The sequence below is a fragment of the Rhea pennata genome, chromosome 14, assembly GCF_028389875.1.
Source record: "Rhea pennata isolate bPtePen1 chromosome 14, bPtePen1.pri, whole genome shotgun sequence".
Taxonomy (NCBI): Eukaryota; Metazoa; Chordata; class Aves; order Rheiformes; family Rheidae; genus Rhea; species Rhea pennata.
Window position 1 is genome coordinate 13,622,045 of NC_084676.1, and position 18,489 is coordinate 13,640,533.

An 18,489-nucleotide genomic window follows, 5' to 3' on the forward strand; every position below is an offset into this window, starting at 1 on the left:
ACATCAGAAGCAGAACACCTGCCAGATGATCAGTGGGGATGACACACAATCAATCAGTGCTAACATCTCAGGAGAAAATAGGGCCAGTTGGAAAAACTAAATTAATCATCATTATCAGCCGTTGCCACAGAGGAGATCATAAATAACCAAAACAGAGACTTTTTCTTAGGATGGGTCTGAAGGGCTGCTTCTAATTAAGATGTCAACAAGGGACAGAATTAACAGAATTAATAGGCAGAGCATGAGATGATGAATTGAGTAAGAGGCTACACGGTTCTGTAAAGGAAAATTGTCTTAGATTTTTTTTTTTTTAATGATCATAAATAAGGTAATTAAAGGCTCCTAAATTGTCACGGGACAAGAAGAAAAGCTTTTTGAAGGAAAAATAAAAGAAGACACCAAGAGAGGAGTGAACAGCAATTCTTTCCATAATGAAAGCAGGTTACTAGTGGGATGGATGAAGGTCCATCCACATGCTGGAACTTCAATTATTCAGCCCAGACAAACAGAGCAGAGGCGTTACAGAGAAGACGGAGCCAGACTCCTCTCAGTGGTGAACAGTGAAAGGACAGGAGGCAATGATCACAAGCTGTGGCAAAGGAAACTCAGCTGGCTATAAGGCAAACATTTACTCCATGAGGGTGGGTAAACACCAAAACAAATTGCTTCGTGAGGCTGTGGAATTTCCATTCTTGGAGATTTTCAAAACTTCACTAGACAAGGCTCTGAGCAACATGATCTACCTTTGAAGCTAGTGCTGCTTTGAGAAGCAGGTTGGACTAGATGATCTTCAGAGGTCCTTTCCAACCTGAATTATTCTGTAATATATCAGAAAGCAAAAACCTCTGTAACTTGTTCCATGAGCGTAACAATTTGTAATATCTAGAAACTGAGACCAGAAATTTGTGCCCAATTTCAATAGTGAAGGGCACTAACCAGTAGGCAAATCAAGCAAAGGAGTGGATTCTGTATTTTGAGCACCAAATCTAGAGCGACTGTTAGTGGAAAAATACCTTAGCTCAGCCCTGGACTCAACACAGTGGGCCCAACCAACTGGAATACGAAACCTGGGAAAAGCAAGAGTTCTTGCGAGATGAGGTAACAATTCTGCTGGTCTTAATTGCAATGACTCTGGCTCCTGCAATTGGTGGGTCAGAAAGCTGAACCTTGTGCATGCTGCGCAAGAAAACCATGTAGACCACATCCAGCTGTTGGAAACATCAGGAAAGATCACTTTTTTCCCTTTTTCCTGGAAGGCCAGGGCAGCAGAAACTATGCCATTTTTGGCTCACAAGTCAAATGAACAGAAAACAAGTCGGTCACTTGAGGATTGCCAGAGGGAATTCAAACTCAGTTAAGCATCTTGGGTTGCTGAGGAAAAGAATTGTAGTCTGCCATAGAGAGAAACAGTTCAAGAGCTCCAATGTCCAACCAGAGGAGGTAAGTGCTGAAAGCAGATACTGGCAAGTTTACAGTTGCTAGAATGACAGGAAATTTTCACTTGCTTACCCCTTTCCGTACTCTTGGAAAAAGAATGTAAGGTACATTCAATACCTCAGTCTCTTTAAGTGAGGCTCTGACAAGACTAGTATTTATTTTTTTTTGTGATTAGATCTCCTGGTGTATTTCGTAACAGTACCACATCCTTACACGCTCAAGCAGGAAATCTTCCCCTCGCTCCAAGAACTACACACCATTTTGATAATTAACTGATGACAAAGCTCTGCAGTGCTTGTTTGCAATAGAGATAACTGGAAATTAGTTATATATGCATATATGGAAGATAAGTATGCACAATGATACAGAAGCAGGGTTCCTCACTGCAGCGCTGTGATATTAAGTACACTGCACACGGTACAATGGATTTGTTCTCAGACTTTAATATACATACACATTTACACATCACTAGTAAAAATCTGTACACTTCACATTACAGTACATACAAGCCACCAGTTGCTAGCTAACACCAGAACACTGATGAAGCCCAAGACTACTGCCCTAGAACAGGCAGCAGGGCCAGTCTTCCCCTCCAGGGAAGTTTCTTTGGGTTACACATTCTGACAAGATATTGCTTTCAGAGGGATGAGCCAAGGAGGAGGAGCAGGTCCCAGAAAGGAACACACAGCTTTTCTTCCTCTTCTGACAGTTTTAACAGCGTCTTGCTGGCATTCCAGCTCTGGATGCCAGGTGCTGGGTTTTTCCATCTGTCTGCAGCATCATTTCTTCATCTTCATGTCTGCCTCAATGGCACAGCGACGCCCTCTGGTGCCTCCGTCCTAGTCACCAGGCAAACAAAAGGATTGGTGTTAGCAGAGAGTTATGAAACACTAAATCCAATATGCTTCCTCCAGTACTCGGGAGGCAAGGAACTGTGCATCTTGTAACACCTTTCCCTGCCTTCCAAGCAGGAGAAAGGGAAGCTGTCCTAAGGAGGCCTGGGGAGACCTGCCTGCAGACCTACCTACAAAAATCACTGTGGCTACAACACAGGTGCTAGGATTTGCAGCATCTCTGTGCACTGCTGACAGCCAGGACAGAGAAGGGCAGCAAGGCTCTCACCCAGATGGATGCTTTTAGAGCCTGCACAGTGCAGGTTTTCTCACAAGTGACAAATTCTAGCTTGGCTCTTAAGATGGGAAGAGGAAACCGCTGACTAACCTACCTTATCAGCTGCTGATCCCTATGGGAAGTGATCCTCCAGTTGAGAGACCCTGGCACTAGCTCCCTAGCTTCTCCGCACAGCTGCTCTCCATGAGTAGAAGGCGAGCTGAGAGCTTCCTTTGATCCGCTGCCCTCTCCCTCTGGCTGATATGCTGACTCTCCCGGAGTACTCCTCTGTCTTTAGATATATGCGAGAAAAAAAAAACTCTCCATCTTCCTCCCCTCTCTCCTTCCCACACTCAAAAGACTTGGGGTTTCCCAGAAGGGAATAGCTTTCCAAACACTTCCAGATCACCATAGGCACAGATCAAGACATTTCTGCAGGTTATCTTATTTGTTTTCTGGACCATGAATGAGAAAAGAGTACACAGCTGATTCCTCACTTTCCCCAGACCCTTTGTACTTTCTTGGACGTGAGAAAGGGGCAGCTGTATAAGCACGAGAGATGTCAGAACTATAGTGCTGCACTTGACCTGTCTTCCCACTTGCATGGAAAGAAAGCAGGAGAGTAGTTGTGGAAAACAGCAACAGCAGATGACAAAACAAGAATACTCGAAACCAGAAGCAAAGACTCAAGCCCCTCCCATTCACCCACACTGAGAACAAGGGACTGAGATGTTTCTTCTCTAATAACCATGGTTGTACAACCACTAAGTTAACACACATTGCTGCAATGCTAAAGATGCTGTGACAGTGCAGTGATCACCCAGGCAAGGAGCAGAGGACACTGCCAGCAGTACCACAGTGCCTGCTGCAGCCTTTCAATACTTACAAAGAGAGAGAGAAGGAAGGCAGGAGAGCCCATTGGGACACTGTCCTGTTAAAAGGCCAAACAGAAGGACTTATCAGATATCAGATACAGAAATGCACACGCCACATAGAAGCAATGAGCCCACATACATCAGCATAGAGAAACGTATGCCCCACTCCCCTTCCCGCATGGCAGCAGTCTTATGCAGCAGGAACATAAAAATGGACAAAAGAGGGATACTGCGAGAGTAAGAATGCTAGGAAAGGGATTTTCTCTCCTCAGCCATGGCAAGCTCTGGCCTACCAAATAATCTCTTTGCACTGTGCATTCAGTCACACCACTGCTAAGCAGGCAGTCCTTGCTGTCACAATGCTATGTGCACCAGCTAAGAGCACCTGAAAACACCTGAATCAAGGCTGGGCATGTCTTTACAACAGAAAGAAAAACCCTACACTGATTACTAGTTCAGATCAAATGCAGAAGTCAAAGGTTCTCTGGTGTGCTTTACACAGCAGACCAGACTGCAGTAATTCCCCAGCTCTAAAAATCTCTGATGAGGAAGCAAAGAATATAGACAGGCTAGTCTTCCAAATCTCCACACTTTCACCTTTCTGCTCTAGCATGCCTCCTCCAACACTCTGCTCACTTCCCTCCAGTTCTGATAACTAGTTATTTAAAACAGGGAACAAAACTATTGGGATTACAGAGATAACTCATGGAACCTGCCTCTGGGATGAAGTATAGCTCCTAGCTGAAATCTAACTGAAGGACACATTTAAAGAAAGATTTCACATGAAGAAGCTGGAGCTACTGCAACCTTAAAAATATTCTACTCATCTTTGGTATGGGAACTTCATGTAGGATCCTGGGATTCTCCCAAAGGTATTGACCACCCTTCTGTAGGGTGCAGCATCCTCACCTTTTCTGAAGCATCTTGTTTGCGAGTGGAGTCTCGCCCACGCAGGCTCTTTGCACTGATCCCTGATTCCGATGTTTGCATGATCAGTTGTGTGGCCAGAAATTGCTGCATGAAAACCACACTCTCAGTTAAGTTTCTCAGGTAAAACAAACTCAGTTAGTGCTTGTCAGTTAGTATCATAAACCACAGGGCTAGGAATGATTAGGTCAGAGGCAGTTTCAGTTCCTTGTTTGTTCCTCAAAATAAATTGCTCCTTTCACCTCAGAAGCCACGAGTTCTGAAGGACTATAAAAACCCAATTAAAACCTTGTTAGCCCTGCCAGTTGGGACATTCCACTTCAGCAATTTTAAATGGCACGTAGTAGGAAGACAGTCTCAGAACATAGCTTTACATACATTTTAAAGGCAGCATAAACCAGCATAGCTACCAAAAGAAGCAACCCTGTCCCTGTTGTCCCCCAATCCTGTTGCTTGTTTCTGCTCCAGAACCACACCATGGTTCTCGCTGGCCTGAACATGTGTATACCTCTTGAAGGGGATTACAGCTGAAATTGGTCTGGGTTGAACCTGGGAAACGTTTGTCTGTCTTAGTTTTAGCCTACACTGATTCCATAGCCTAGTTCACCACCACCACTTGAGCTAACACAAGGACAAGAAAGATGCAGGGGAGGATGGGACTACTTCATTCAAAGATATTGCAGGTAAAGTGTGGGCTTACATTTGGAAATCTTTCCCATACCTATGAACCAAGGCACATGCTCTGCCCTGCACTGGTCTAGGCTCAGAATTTTACCTGGATTTGCTCCAGGACATCTCGCTGCATCTCCACAGCCATGTGATACACATCGTGGTCAGAGCTGTTGTACATAACTGCATTTTGAAACATCAGCATAATATCACGCTGGAACTCAGCTGTGGTTCGTATCAGCCCATTCTCAATGTTCTTCTTAATGGTAGATAAATCCATTGGCCTATGAAAGAAATGCAGTCAAAAAAATATTCAGCTCTTCCCTCCCTCTTCTGCAAATAGACCTTGGCCTGTGGCATGTCTAGTTAGACCATCTACTCAATTTAGTAGCACTAGACCCAACTCCTCTTCCATACAGGCTGAGTTCCTGAGTTCCAGGAGAATGTCTCAGGTCAGGAGACATGAGTTGTACAGCAATCACCATGAATGCTGACAATGCCTTGAGAGACGCATTTGAGATCCAGGCATCGCTGAAGGAGACATGAGGGAGCTAGAGCTACACCCACTGAACTGTTCAGGAGAAAGTTCTGGAGCTAGCAGGGGATTCTGGTAACTCTTCCAGAAGAAGACATTACCCTTGACAGTAGAACAGCCAGTTAAAGAAGATGAGTCTGTGGAATTTCAGAGACTAAATTCTAACCTTTGATAGAAAGCTGAAGAAGCAGACCACAGTCACATACCACCTTGCTGATAAACGGTGTTCTGTCTAAGCCAATGTAATGAACTCTCTAAAAAGAGTGCTATATAAAGACTCCTGTCTGCCACTGAAGACAGCCTTTTTCTTGAGGAAACCTGTTCCTGACCAAATGATGCTAGAATGCAACTTAATACTGCTAAGTCTCTCACCTCTGCACAATACTGTGGTAACCTGGGGCTATATCGTCAGTCACAGGCTGTAGGAAGACATTGGCATACCTGCAGAGAGAAGGAGTCCACTGAGTGCTCTCTTCTGGGCAGTAAAGGAGCAATCCTTAAATATCTGTTGCACGCTCTCATGTCAGGAGCAATATGATTCACCATCTCCCAGTACCAAATCAGAACAGCCTCAGAGACAGGAGAGTGGCACATTGCCTGAGATTAGTCACTTTTTTCTTCTACTTCTCAAAACATCAAATTCACCTGTGATTAGCTGCTGCTCTCCAAACTAGCATGATGGCTTTCTTCCAGATCTTCTGGGCCTGTATTGCTTCCTGGTCCTCACTGCACACAGAGCTGAGAAGAAAAGAATGCCTTTGACATACCTACACTAATCCATGCCAAAGAAAGAAACAGTGGGACCTGGTACTACGGTGCTGTCTGCAGGCTTATGCCTATGAGTAAGGAGAACCTCATGCCACACAGATCAACAAATTCCCTCTTCAAACCCACTTAGTCAGCAAAACAGACACGAGAATCCCACGTTCCCTCCACAAAACAGCCTGGGATTGCCACTGGTGTAGCTGAGAGCTTCAGTGATACTCACAACTGCGAGGAGGCAGGGCTGCTGGGGATGGAGTCAGCTAGCGTGTGAGACTGTAATGGTGCATTATGGACACTGAAGCCATCATCGCTCTCACTCACAGGGGGTTCGTTATCCATCTCTGATAGATATCCCTCACCCTGATCTTCTTCTTTGGGCTCCTCCAAACTGGCAGCCTCACTGGCACCATCCTCATCGTCCTCTTCACCCTGCCCATCCTGAAATAGACACAGAACATAAGTCTGCACAGCCTGCTACAGCAATGACTCACAGCCTCCAAGGCAGCTACGGCTTAGGTTTAGCTAATAAAGGTGATTTTCTTGCTATTGCTGCTGTAAAGGTGTTTCCACAAAATTTCAGTCACTCTGTCTTGCCTGTTGCTCCACTACACACACACACACACACACACACACACACACACACACACACACACACAAACACACACAAACACATCCACACACAGCTTTATAGGGTCTGAAGCAATCTTCCCTTTAGCTCCAACTTCAGACAGCCCACTCTCTTGTCAGTGCAGCAAGCTGAACATAAGCTTTGTTTTTTAGCAGATGGGAGCTAGGAAGCAGCAGCAGCAAGATGTTGTAACTATACAGCCCAAGATGACTACAACCAATTCAGAATTACCTTCATCTGACTCCTAAACAGGGCCTGGGCCTCTTCTTTCATTGACTCTGAGAAAGAAAGAAAAGCAGCAAGGTTATGATACTCCAAAGTAGTCTTTGCTGCTTCAGCTCCTGTACCAATACCTGCTATCCTGCAGTAATTACCACTGTTCCTGCATGTATCTTCTTTTCTCCCTCCTCCCCAAAAACTGAACAAGATCACTAACATCTATCCAGCTAATAATGTTGCACATAAAAGATTTCCTAGCTGAATTAAGTTACCTGACAGCTCAAATTTGTGCTGAACATCAGCCTGTGAGGAGTCTTCACTCACATTTGGGACTTGTGGAGGGGATGAATCATCATCAGGTGGGGTCTGGAGGGAAGAGAAATGCACAAATCTAGATGTTTGTGTCAGCTTACTTCAGTGAAGGTGTGGGCACATCTCACTCACCCTAACCTAACTCAAGGCCATGAGGTTCACTGAGTACCTTCCCAACAGCAATTCTGCGCATGGGCAGGGGGAGATAAATAAAGGCACTGCCTAGAGTGGAGAGCTTTTCCTGCAGATTGAACAGATCAGCAGCATGACCCCCAAGGAAACAGTCACACTTATTGAAGGGTCACCTACAAACACAGCAATTATCCTTCCTCTAAACGTCTCTCCTACCTGCCACAACTGCTCCTTTCTCCTCACACCATTTCCAGGCAGCCTCCCTGCTCACATACCTCTGTCTTCACTGTATTGGACACTGGGTCTTCTCCCTTGGCTGACTCTATCTCAGTTTCAGAACTCTCTCCTGCTGTCACAGATGCTCTTTGATCCTCTTCTATCTCTTGACTCCTAAGCTCTGGTGTTTCTGTTGCTCTTGCAGTTGCTGGTATGGGTTCATCAGGGCACAGCTGATTCTGCTCCTGCTCTGCAGGTTCTGTCTTTATTTCTGATCCCAGTTCTCCAATGCCCATTAGGTCTCGAATTCCTTTTGTTTCTGGCTCCTCACATTCCAGTCTTTCCTGCTTCACAGTCACAGACACTTGGGGTATCTGGGCCTGTTTCTCATGCTCCTGATGAATTGGGTGTTCCCATGGGCCAGGCAGGGCCTGAGGGTCATCAGTATCTTCACAGAAAGAAGACAGAGCAGCTTCAACAACTGCTGCATCCAGGACTTCAGGATGGTCGTCTACCTTTATTCCCAAAACACACACAGCAGTGCAGGCCAAGGTCAACAAGAAAGATTTAAAAATAAATTCAAAATGTTACATTGTAATGAGCCAACTTTGGAAGAAAACTCCTAGTGTACCGTGTCTACCCAGTTTCCTTCAGCAGTAGGACTCACATTACTCCCCTACATACTATGTCTGAGACCTTGTCTCCCAGAGAGCTTTCAGTTTCAGAAATACTGGTCCTGGGAAGTATGTCATAAGCAGCACTCCTCTGTCTGCCAGATCCATGGCCCAAACCCCACCCAATCTGAGGAAGAGATTTCTTTCTGTACTCTGAAATGCAGTATGAAGCTAAACATGGCAGACAGTGGTGTCATAGGGTTATTCCCTATTCACGTGGACAAAGGGAGAATGTGCTTAAGATAGTTACTACTTGCTTGTATAAGCAGACTAAACAGGTGAATAACAAGTACTTGGGATTAATCTAACTGGATGTGGAACAAAACACACTGGCTCTCTACTCTGCCTGGTTACCTTGTCCTCAATGATGGCTATAATGTTTCCAACAGTATCAAAGTCCAGCTCTTCCCCAGTATAGGACACTGCAATATCCATCTTCTCAGCTAAATCCAGGTCTTCTTTCCCATCTATGCAGTGATCTTTGGAAGGCCCTGCACTGCTGCCAGCTGCAGAACCCAGGCATTCTTTCTTGATGGAATCAATGATCATGGATATTTCACTGCTGTCCATGGACACTGTCACTGTATGGGAATCAGACACTGCCTCCATGGAAACACAGGCTTCTGGCTGGCTCACTGGACAGGGATGAGAGTGACAATCAGAGACCAATCTGGTGAAGTCATGCCCACATAAGGGAATATTGCAGTGGGCAAGACAAGCACCAATCACATATATCCAAAGTCCACCCACAATAGCATTGCACAGAAAAATGAAAGACAAATATGGGTGGTATTTGCTTTCACACAGTAGAGAAAATGAGAATTCAGCCCTTGAATCACAATCAGACAACATACCATTAGCACCCTCACCCCCACCCAGCAAATCCTGTTCAAATTCCATCTCCAAGAGCACCATCTGTTTACTCCAGAACCCAGCCATAAACACCCCTTCAGAAACAACAGTGAGTCCAAGGTGACAAAAGCCCCAGCTGAGACCCTGCTGAGTGTGTAGTCCAGGAACGCACCTGTTGCTACACTTTCTGGAGTTGCAGCTGGTGGCACAACGGACGGTGCTGACAGCGTGGGCATCATGACAATGGTTGCCTGGGACACAGGCTCTACTGGGGGTGGTAGGAGCTTAGCTGGAGGTTCGCTGGCAACAGCGGAGAAGGAAGCAAGAGGTGAAGTGAACTGTGCAGGACCAGCTTCTAAAAGCCGGGAAAGCGTAGGAGCACCTAACAGAAAGTAGAAGGGAAAAGCACATGAGCAAGAAGCAGCCACCACTGAACTCCACAAAGCCCCACTCGCCTTTTTGCTGGCTGATGACCTCCTCTGGGGCAGGATGCTAAGTACCTATACAGGGTCCCAAAACCTATATGGAAAGCTTGCACCAAAATGCATGACTCCTTGGTGTGCGTAACCTGGGATAGAACCATGCAGACTATGGGACACTGTGTTTAATGTACGAGCTGGAGAGGCTAAGCTACACATGCAGAGAGATGCCCTTCCAAAGGCTCATCCCAATGAAACTATGGGAAATCTCAAAAACAGTGCGAAGAGCGCCACACAGGGTAAGCCAAGACAAACAGTTATCACAAGAGCCAAAAGGGAGCAGAGGGGATCTCTTTGCAGGTCTTTCCTGGAGACTTCCTCTTAGTTAAAAGACTGCCATTCATCTTAATCATAATTTCTGGTCTGAATTTACTTAATCACCTCAAACAAATAAGCAGGACTTAAAGAACAGACAGGGATAAAGAAAGTGAGCTTATCCATTCAGAACTCCAGCATAAATCATCAGTTACAGGTAGTATGACTAAACCACTGGTTAACATGGGCTGGAAAGAAACTTTACCTTAGGGATATTTCTTTAGAAAGGCTCATTGCAAAGACTTCTGCACTGTCCTTTCCACCCCCCTGTATGGAAATTATCCTAGAGCCCACAGTCCATTGCAGTCTAACCTTAACACACCTCTGAGCTAAAGCAGAGCTAAGATATGCGAATCCTCCAGCTTCACAAGGAGCTGCAGTTTGACAAAATGAGAATCAGACACCAGACCCAATTTTTTCCAACTCTCAACTAAGCCTTTTTTTTCCACATTGAAGTATCTACTATTAGCCAGTATTAAAACCTGAAACTAGACTGAATGCACCAGGGTCAAATCAAGTTTAATTGTTTCAGCCATTTTTCAAGGTACCCTTTTTCTGTAAAAATTAGTTGTCTTAAAAAAAAGGTGAGGGGAAAGATAGAGAAATAAAAATAAAACTCAAAGCTCCCACACCAGCCAGGCTGGATGTTTTCATCTCTTTACAACTAGGATTCCTAATGCAGTCTGTGAAATTATGGCACATAACTGGAAAGTTGCTAAAGCCTCAGGTATATCTGAAAGGGAAAATTGTACAGGAAGAGTCCCTGTGAGTTACCTGAAGCAGCAGGAGATGCAGGGACCGCACCAGGTGCTGACTGCATTTCCCCACTGTGCAGCACTGGAAGGACGCTTCCTACCTCCAGCAGGACTCCTGAGCTGTTCATGTGACCAGAAGCCACTGCCATTTCGTTTTCACCAACCTGCCAAAGGAGGACACAGCTGAAGTTCCTGGTGACTCTCTGCCAGATACGCACCTCCACAAATATGTCCATCATTTGATGTCTCAGCATGTCTTCTGTGCTTTTTTTCCAGTCTAGTCCCTGCCTGAGGCCTCTTATGCAAGTGCACAACAAGACAGTTTGAAACTAATTGTTGTTCTTCAGCTAAAATACAGTTGCTGTGCAATCCTCCTTTGAAGTCAGGCCAAATACATATTTTGCTCTACCTCAGCTCTTCTGGTCAAGAATCTTATAATTCTTTGCAAATACCAAGAGATTCAGTCTCTCTACCCCCTCAGATGTCAGGGAATTATTCCTTTTCTGAGTTGAGGGAAACTGAAGCACCAAGATGGAAAAGTAACTTGATCAAGGTCACACAATAAACCTATGATAGACCTTGAAGCAGATGCAAAACAGCACTGTCAATACAAAGAAAACCCAATCAAAGTCTTCCACAGCCAGTCTCTTTTCCTCACTTCCTCATACCTTACATTGCACCCTGCAAACATATAACCCATGGAGTCTTCAGACAAGCTAACAAGTAGAAAAGACTCCCAACCTGACTATATTAAAAAAAAAAAAGGCCACCAGCAATACATCTATTCCATTTCACAAGCACTGACACAGGGAGCCATATCACAGGCAGGCTGATGGCTGCTACTTTCAGACAGGGCTCTGAACAAAGAGCAATGGTCGCCCTTCTAATATTTCCAAAGTCACTAATACCAGAAGGGGCCAAAATTGCTTGTCATCATAGTGATTTAAATTACTTTTTACAACCTAAACTAGCAGATGATTGAGTCCACCTCAATACCAGTCATAAACCCTATTAAAGGACTCCCTACTCCTATGTTAAGACCTGTCTTGAATACTAAAATTCAAGTTCCTGCCAAGATGTAAACAAGAAATGTGAGCCCAATGGAGAAAGCACCAAGAACACCTCCATGGAGACTGACCAGGATGATGCCTACTAACATGATCCCCTAGGAAGAATGATTTCTTCTAGCAGTGTCTGCAACTCCAGCTCCTTATAACCAAAGGGTGCTAGGTAGTCTTATGCGCTGACTGACCTCTACAGCCCTGCACCCACAGTACACTGGGAAACAGTCCCACCTCTGTGGCTCACAAGGGTCACTACATTTCTCAGATTTCATTTCTGTTGGGACTCTTGCAAAAACTGTGTTTTTAAAAAGCCTTTGCAGCTCCCCCATTTCAGTGGGAGAGTCTGGACCAGATTGTTTGTGTGCTTGCATATATGAGCAGAGAGCTCCATACCAGCCTGGGGCTTGTGGGCAGGAGACTGCCCTTCTTCAGCAGCTCTGAAAGCAGAGGGGAAGGAGGCGGAGTTGCTTTTTGTCCTAGCATCTTTTTCTGGGGTGAATCATCAGTGACTGGGGTCATGGGGGCATCCAGGGGAGCAGAGCCTGGAGGGGTGTCAGGGATTCCAATGAAGGAGGCAACTGGGGTGCTGGGCAATGTCCCTGGAGTGACCTGAGAAAGAGAAAAACCACACTGTTCAAAGCCACACTCCATCACATGGACTAGACCCACTTGCTCCTTCCCCCAAGAGCGCTGATCCAGCACACTGCAGACACCTACTCCATTCACTCACTACACCTACTCCAGCCAAATGCTTTCATCCTTTCCCTGCCCTGTACTGCCATTTCCCAGGCACAAAGAAGACTCCCTGGCCAACCCACTGATGCCCCTACACAGCCTTTGATCTAAAAACCTGATTATCACAGACATCGAAGACAACATGTATCTCGAACAGCACTGTACACCAACCACACTACAGAACTACCATAGAGAAAAGTCTGCAAAACAAGGCAAGGGCTTCTCCCCAGGCTCCTGTTCCATGACAGATGCAGAGACCCATGTCCCAAGCTGGTCTTTGCCTCTCGCCATGGGAAGTATCCTTACCCCAGGGCTGGCCTCATCTACAGCAGGCTGAGACAGATCTCCCAGAGCATAGTCTCCCCCTGGGGAGGTTGAACCTGCAGGGGAGCGAACCATCACACCCGTTAATCGTCGTGGCGGATTCTTAATGGCTTGACGAGCTGGAAGAGAAGAGGAAAAAAAAGTGAGATTTCATTACTGCATTTTGGACACTCCCTGAGAGCTACTTCTGTCTTTGTCCTAAAGGACCTTAGGGAAACAACAATTTATATTATGGAAACTTCTGGCACCACACTAGGCTCAGTTCTCAAATACTACTAGCAATGGATAATACACTTTAATTTCAAATTTCCCCAGCAGTTGGGTATTCTCCACCTCCCACTACTGGCACACTGGTTCACCGAACTGCACTAAGCACTATAAAAATGCATTAAATTATCAAAACAAACCTCTTTTCACTTTATTGTCACACAGTGATCAAGAGGAAAACTAAAGAGATGAAAAGCCTGACATTAAAAAGCTTCTTGCTAATACTTCTTCCTCTTATACACTTTTTCTTTTTTCTTTCTTTTTTTTTTAATAGAACTTGTTCTCTTCTCAGAAGTCTTTGCATTTTTCCCTGTTACAAATACAGTGCTGGAACAAGAATACGAACTTTGTTTGCTGTTCTTAGGGTAAAGGAATTCCTCTTGAACAGATCTTAACAAGACTTAAAGATTTCCCAAATGTTCTTAAGAACATTAACATCTATCTGTGAAGAGCAGTAAGGGAGCACATTCCCAACTTACCCTGATAAGCAGCATCTGTAGCCTTCCTCTTCACTTCTGCCTCCTCCTCCTCCATTTTTTTCTTTCTGTATATAGAGCCAGAGCCTACCGTCACACAGCATCCTGCTGCCATTTAGTTCTTCATGCACAATCAGCTTACAGATCTCTGCCCCATAATCTCTAGGCAATAATGAACTGCCTTTGCGGGCTCAGACTCAATTCCTCTGAGGAGGGAAGGGGAGTCAGAGGCCAGTCAGAGAATGACAAACTTTGCAGGAAGTTTCACTTCCAGCTGACTATTAAAACAGAGGAAGCAATCGTGGTATTGCAAGCCATCACCAAGCTCTTTACTGAGAACTCCAAAAGATGCTCCCCATAAGCTGGTGCCCCACAATCCAAATTAAGTCCATTCTTAGAAGCCAAAGCATCTCCCCAGCTATCCGATATCTCTCAGCCCTAAGTGCCTTGAGCAAGAGAAGTCTGCCAGGCCAAAGTGTCAGGGAAGCATAATACGGAAATAACTAAATAACCCACATCATAATCTCATTGCACAGCTCCTCCAGTCTATTATCCATGTGTCCAGCCTGGATCAGCTCTGCATCCTTCTTGAGTTGCCTGTAATCAGAAAATCTTCTTACTTACTTGATCACTGAACAATAAATCCTAAGCAGCTCTTGTTTCCCATATTTTTACCCCATGCATCTCTCCACCTATGCCATTTCCTCAAGACATGACCCCCAGCTTCACCACAGCTTAATGCCTCTACCAAATACCTGTATTTCTCCTGAGTCTCTTTAATCATTTTCTTCAATTCTTCAACTCGTTCTGCAGTCAGTTTCCGCACAATAACATCTTCCACAGTTTCAACAACCTCTCCCTTTTCACCACGTTTTCTCCTATAGAAGAGAAAATTAAAATAGTTCATGCACGAATCACAGAAAATCCCAGTTCTCCTTTCATAAATGGCTCGTCTGTCATTCCTGCCACAAAATCAACCTCTTTCAATTTATCTCATATAATATTGGAAGGCACAATGTTCAAACAATCTCTTCTGGTAAGTTCTAATCCTTAAATGTGTCCAATATTAAAAACTTCAGAAGATTAAAGATGAAATCCCATTTCAAATGTTCAACCTGCAAATCAATCATTCAACTTCAGACAAGTTTATTCTTATCTGTGATGAAACATCTACTTCTCTTCAACAACTCTACTAGGCTCTTTGTTTTTGTAACACTACTGCCACTTTATTCAGCACTATCATAAATAACTACTTTTAAACATGTTGCCTTTAATTTAATTTGGTGTCAAGTCCCAATGCAAAATGCTTGAACTTAGAAATATCTGACACCACAAAGCTGCAATAAAACTGGTAAGAAAACAATCCAAAACCACTGCAAAAGAAAGAAAATCATAACTTATCACCTCACTTTTACTAGTTTCCTATTCTTTTTTCCTTACTCTGAATTATAATTTTATATATAAGATCTTCTGATCAATAAGACTATTATTTAGGGTTTTATTCCAGGCAAACAGATGTTCCTGTTTGCAGCATTATCTCCCCAAACACACACCACAACTTGTATTAATGTATCTGAGGCCAAACGGCTCCAAATACCTTGCCATGTACTGGCACTGTAATGATAGTTAAGAGTATGTGAAAGACACTAACAAGCACACAGTAGCCAGTTTTAGAACGATGTATTACTGAAACATATCAGTCTTGCAAAAGAGAAGACCAGATAAAAGAGATACGGGAAGGATATTCCAAGGAACACCCTGGGCTTTCTTCCCAGCTGCTCTTCCCATTGAACCAGTTTTCAACATCTGCCATACCCTAATCACATTGCCTGCTCAAGGCAGTGTCAAAACTGAATTTCCTCATTCTTGTACACTCCTCCTGGGAAACTATTATGAAATGCTTTGCTCTAAGAACTGACAAGTTTCTCTGGAACTGCTGTGGATGGCCCTCGCTTCAGACTTTGTACTCACTTAGGGGTCTCAGTAGTCTCCAAGAGCTCTGAATACTGGGAGGCACAGTGCTAAGAAGAAACAAAGAAAGTTAGATAACACCCAAAAGTCACTAACAGCAAATCACTGTCAACAAAGACTTCAGGGCACCTACTCCTCCTTCTTCAGAGGTCTAACACTTTCTGGACATATCTGACTATCCTCCCCATAGTTTCCTCCAAGATTACAATTTAATGTACCTCAACATGAGGAAGCATATTCCCTCCCTACTCTACAACTGCTCAGGCTGACCTTTAAAACAAAGAAGAGAGGTTCCCAACTAACAATTTACAAATCAAAGAAAGTAAGCATAATTAGGAGCTGTAGTTGTAATGTTTTGCTCTGTGAGCATGCACCAAAAATGTTTCAGTGGAGAAGGCAGCATTATAACAAGGCCAGTTTCATAGTTTATCAGAACTAAGAAAACAGTAGGCAACATAGAAAGGAAAGAAAGGAAAAAAAAAAGACTCTTCCTTCCTCGAGTCTCTGAATCTCTTTCTAGTACTTACACCACAACACACTCTGATGCTTGCCCCAACACCTGGACACACCAAAAAACAATACACGACAAGGGCAACCATGAATTCCAGCAGCAAGGAATTCTACAACTTACGTGCCATGTGGGTTTGCTTTGAACCTGCCTCCTGTTAGTTGTATTTAACTCTTGTATTGGATGATGTATTGAGCAATTAATCCTTATTCATCATCAGCATGCCACTTCTGATTTTACAAACATCTCTCTTTCACACTGAAGGAGTCTAGCTTACTTAGCTGTCCCTTACATGGATGCCCTTGATAATCCTTCTTGTCTTTTTCTGAACCTTTCCTAACTTATACTGTAAGCTCAAAGTTAACTTCAGAAACAGGAAAAAGCATTTAATCTGATTTAAAAATAAAATTGATTAAAAATGTTTTTCTATTTTTTTCTGTTTTTTTAAAAAACAAAAAACAAACCAAAACAACAGTCTCCTAGACAGCTGTCTTATATAGCCAATAGAGAACTAATTTTTTGCAAGATTGAAAAGTCAGTACCTTACCTTTTGGGAAAACCAATCAGGTGGGCGGCCTGGCTCTGCAAAGGGTTTGATAGCTCTGCTGACTGAGACCCTACAGAAGAGAAATGGTGAGCCACTCTAAACCTACTTTCTACCACAGCCAACATGCAGCAAAAAGGTGCTGATCTGTCTCAATATTCATCACTCTGAGTAGTCCCCATAATGACAGTAAACTTGCCTAGATACAGTTATGTTTGGGAATTATTCAAGGATAGCTTTAGGACTCAAAAACACTTGCCTGCTCTCAAAAACACACCCCCTCCCTTGCTTTGAAAAGCAAGTTTCTAGCTTCTGATGACACTTTTATATTTCCACAACTAAAACTTTATTTTGGTGAGGGAAAGGGGCAGCAAAACACAACCATGAGTCTAGAAGTGATGCTCAGGACGCTACTAAATGTGTTTCTTGACTGCAGCTCGCTTTATAAACATGTTATTTTTTCATTGTTCCAATTAACACACTTCTGTTTTTACGCAGTAGCTACAAAACAAGAACAAAGATTTTCAAGATACGTGTCTAATACATCCACACCATTTCGAGCAGAAAGTACATGGAAAGCACAACATGACCAGCCATTGCACAACCAATCGGTGTAGTGAAAGGCAATAAGCCAACACAACGCGAATCTGCGCTTTGCTCTGTGCAGCCTCCGGCGTGTGTAAGTCTCAACACGGAGCAGTGCCCGGCCAGGCAGCACCAGCAAGGGGGGCGCCGCGGTCCGCACCAGCCTCTGCTCAGTCCCTTACCAGTTCTGGTCCCCGCTCCGCATGACGGACGAGGCCAGGCAGAGCTTCTCGCGAATGGACCAGGGCTCGGTGGGGCCGGCGCTCAGCAGCTTGTGCTCTGCCGGGAAAAGGGAAAAATCCACCGGCCGGCGTTTGCGTGCGGCCCCGGCCCGGCCCGGCCGTGGCCCCGGCCGTGGCCCCGCCCCTCCCGGGCCCCGCCGTGGCCCCGCCCCTCCCGGCCGTGGCCCCGCCCCTCCCAGGCCCCTCGCCCCGCCCCTCTCCCGGGCTCGTTGGCCCCGCCCCCTCCCTTCACAACGCCTCGACCCTCCTCGGGCCGTTCCCCGACTCCCCCGTCCCCCCGCCCCAGCCCCGCCGCCACGGATCGCCGCCGCCATCCTGCCGCCGCCCCCCCAACTCTCACGGCAAGCCCCACACTCACTGCCCGTCCCCGCCGCCATCTTCCCCGCCCGGCCCGGCCCAGCGGAGGCAGGGCGGAGCCGCGCGCAAAGCCCGCCGGGAGGCGCGCGCACGCCTCACGCCCTCCCTCCCAGCCACCGCCGGGCGCGCGGGCGGGCCCCGCCCCTTGCGGCGCGCACGGCGGGCGGTGATTGGCGGCCGCGCGGGCTCGCGCTCCCATTGGCGGAGCGGGCGGGCGGCGAGGTTTGAAACCCCTAACAGAAGGCGCCGCGCGGAGGCGAGGTGGGCGCGAGCCGTGGCGGCCCGGCCCGGCGCCGCTGGAGCGCGCGAGCGAGATCCCTCGTGGGGAGTGCGCGTATGCAGCTGTGGAGGGAGGGTCCTGCCCCGCGGTGTTCGTAGGTGAGTGGAGGGTGGGCCTGCATGGTGGTACGTGTGCGTGGAGGGGAGGGTGCCGCGTGGGTGGGGTGCGTGCGTGGCGAGGGGTGTTCCACGTAGTGGGTGTGTGTGTGTGGAGAGGAGCCCTGCGTGGGTGGTGTG

At 45.8% G+C, this 18,489-nt stretch overlaps 1 protein-coding gene across 2 annotated transcripts; it reads right to left on the reverse strand.

The window, feature by feature from the left end:
• Positions 1-1,860: 1,860 nt before the first annotated feature.
• BRD8 (bromodomain containing 8) lies at positions 1,861-18,033 on the reverse strand. 2 transcript variants are annotated; one of them, XR_009959889.1, is made up of 22 exons: positions 17,975-18,033; positions 17,557-17,653; positions 16,793-16,862; positions 15,738-15,787; positions 14,522-14,644; positions 14,283-14,363; positions 13,770-13,834; positions 13,006-13,142; positions 10,920-11,064; positions 9,524-9,733; positions 8,854-9,134; positions 7,885-8,340; positions 7,438-7,531; positions 7,178-7,224; positions 6,542-6,756; positions 6,199-6,291; positions 5,926-5,994; positions 5,125-5,302; positions 4,332-4,436; positions 3,434-3,478; positions 2,663-2,839; positions 1,861-2,276 (listed from the first exon to the last, which is right to left on the reverse strand). XR_009959889.1 is itself a non-coding variant. In XM_062587329.1 (21 exons), exons 1-21 carry the CDS (start codon positions 17,991-17,993, stop codon positions 2,217-2,219), a joined length of 2,811 nt encoding a protein of 936 aa, XP_062443313.1. In that variant the 5' UTR covers positions 17,994-18,033; the 3' UTR covers positions 1,861-2,216. The 2 variants fall into 2 exon arrangements, 1 of the variants encoding a protein (XP_062443313.1); XM_062587329.1 differs by lacking the exons at positions 2,663-2,839; positions 3,434-3,478 and adding an exon at positions 12,358-12,573.
• Between the last annotated feature and the right edge of the window lie 456 nt (positions 18,034-18,489).